Below are 1,986 nucleotides of genomic sequence, written 5' to 3' on the forward strand. Positions count from 1 at the left end.
CTCAGAGACGGAGCTCCAGAATCTGTGGCCACAACTTGGAAATGGAAGGTTTTCAGAATCTCAAAGTCAAAACTCTTCAGCGCAACAATGTCTCCAGTCTCTGAGTTTATGTTTAAGAATGAGGCTAATGTTCTCTCCTCACTTCCATCTCTTTTAATAAGATATGAAATATGAGCATTCTCATTTTCATCTTGATCATATGCTTTAACAGAAAACACTGAAGCTCCTGGATCGTTGTTTTCTTTGATATAAAAAGTATATGGGCTCATTAAAAACTCTGGTCTGTTGTCATTTACATCTGACACCACCATGTTGATTGTCTTCTCAGATAACAGTGAAGGCTGACCTGCATCTTTAGCAACTACTGTTATGACATAATTTGACTGTTTCTCTCTGTCCAGAAGGGATTTGATAACTAAAGAAAACATTTTGTCTTGTAAGGATGGAGCTAAAGAAAAAGTTACGTCATCACTTATCGAGCAAATAACTTTTCCATTCAGACCAGAGTCCAGGTCATTAACACTGATCAGAGCGACTGTAGTTCCTGGTCTCGAATCTTCAGGAATCGAGCTGGAAAATGACGTCACTTCAATCTCAGGAGCGTTATCATTCACGTCAACTATTTTAATTACCACACTTTTCTGTGTAGATAAAGGAGATAGACCTCTGTCTGAGGCCTGAATTTCTATTTCATATCTGTCCCTTCCTTCAAAATCGATGTTGCCTTTTACAGTTATCTCACCAGTTGTCGGATTTATGTCAAACAACTTTAATATTTTTTCATTAACCATACTGCTGAATGAGTAAACCACCTCTCCGTTCGGACCTTCATCTAAATCAGTTGCGTTTAGCTGTAAAACTAAAGTACCTATTGGTGCATTTTCATCGATCATCACCGAATATTCATCTTGGGAGAAAATAGGGGCGTTATCATTTATGTCCAAAACATTTATTATAATCTGCATTTCTCCGGATTTGGGCGGTTTCCCTCCATCCAGCGCCGTCAGCACTAATGAGTGACGTATCTGCGCCTCTCTGTCCAAAGACTTAAGCACAGTTAAAATGGGTATCTTCCCATCTTCCCCTTTGTCCTTAACCTCCAAACGAAAGTGATCACTGGAGCTGAGTTTATAATGCTGGACGGAGAAAGGTCCGACGTCTGGATCTCGTGCTGGGGGGAGCGGGATGCGCACTCCGGGTAGCGCGGACTCGGAAATCTCCAACGTTTTTTCTTTATCTGGGAAACTGGGAGAATGGTCATTTAAATCCAGCACCTGGACAGCGACATAGTGGATCTCCAGCGGGTTCTCAAGCACGGTTTTGAGGTTTAATACGCACGACGTGCTGTGCTCGCACAGTTCTTCCCTGTCGATGTGTCGGCTTACGTAAAGAACACCGTCGTTTTGGTTAACGTGAAAAGGAGGAGACGCACCACCAGACACTATCCTGTATTTCCTTTCTGTCAGCGTGCTTTTTTCTAAACCCAAATCCTTCGCTATGTTCCCGACAGCAACTCCTTCGTTGACCTCTTCTGAAATTGAATATCGTATTTGTGCAAAAGCAGCTCGACAAAGAAGCACCGCGAGCGCACATCCAAGAAAACATCGTCTCTGCCCGCACGCTTCGGCTCTTCTTTGTTCCATGGTTACAAAACAACGCAGCTATAATCCTCCTTAGAGACAATAAATCCACCATAAAACAAGAATCAAATAGTTTCTATTGAGGAAAAAATTCATCATGTGTTGGTAGTGGCAATAGTCAAGCAGAAAATACAAATTAAAAATCTCAAAGGCAGCTCGATGCTGAACACCCCTGCATCAAGTAAAGACTAACAGCATCCGTTCAGAGACCAGTGCAGATGTTTATTTTACCATAGTGACACCGGGCGATGGGAATCCTAACTACAACCAGTGCAAAGCGTAAACAAAAATACTTATAGACAATTATTTATAAATTTAAATACACTGTTGTTTTCTTTGAGAACAT

The 1,986-nt window shown here is 41.5% G+C and overlaps 1 protein-coding gene across 1 annotated transcript in view; it reads right to left on the reverse strand.

Moving 5' to 3' along the window:
• The window catches only part of LOC119408721 (protocadherin beta-15-like), a 3,882-nt gene extending 2,193 nt beyond the window's left edge, over nt 1-1,689 (reverse strand). The window contains exon 1 of the mRNA XM_037675561.1: nt 10-1,689. Coding sequence (XP_037531489.1) covers nt 10-1,643 — 1,634 coding nt within the window. The 5' untranslated portion in view covers nt 1,644-1,689. The remainder of the gene's footprint in view (nt 1-9) is intronic.
• Nucleotides 1,690-1,986: the final 297 nt, after the last annotated feature.

Source organism: Nematolebias whitei, chromosome 4, assembly GCF_014905685.2.
Source record: "Nematolebias whitei isolate Nwh7 chromosome 4, NemWhi1, whole genome shotgun sequence".
In the NCBI taxonomy this organism is placed as follows: Eukaryota; Metazoa; Chordata; class Actinopteri; order Cyprinodontiformes; family Rivulidae; genus Nematolebias; species Nematolebias whitei.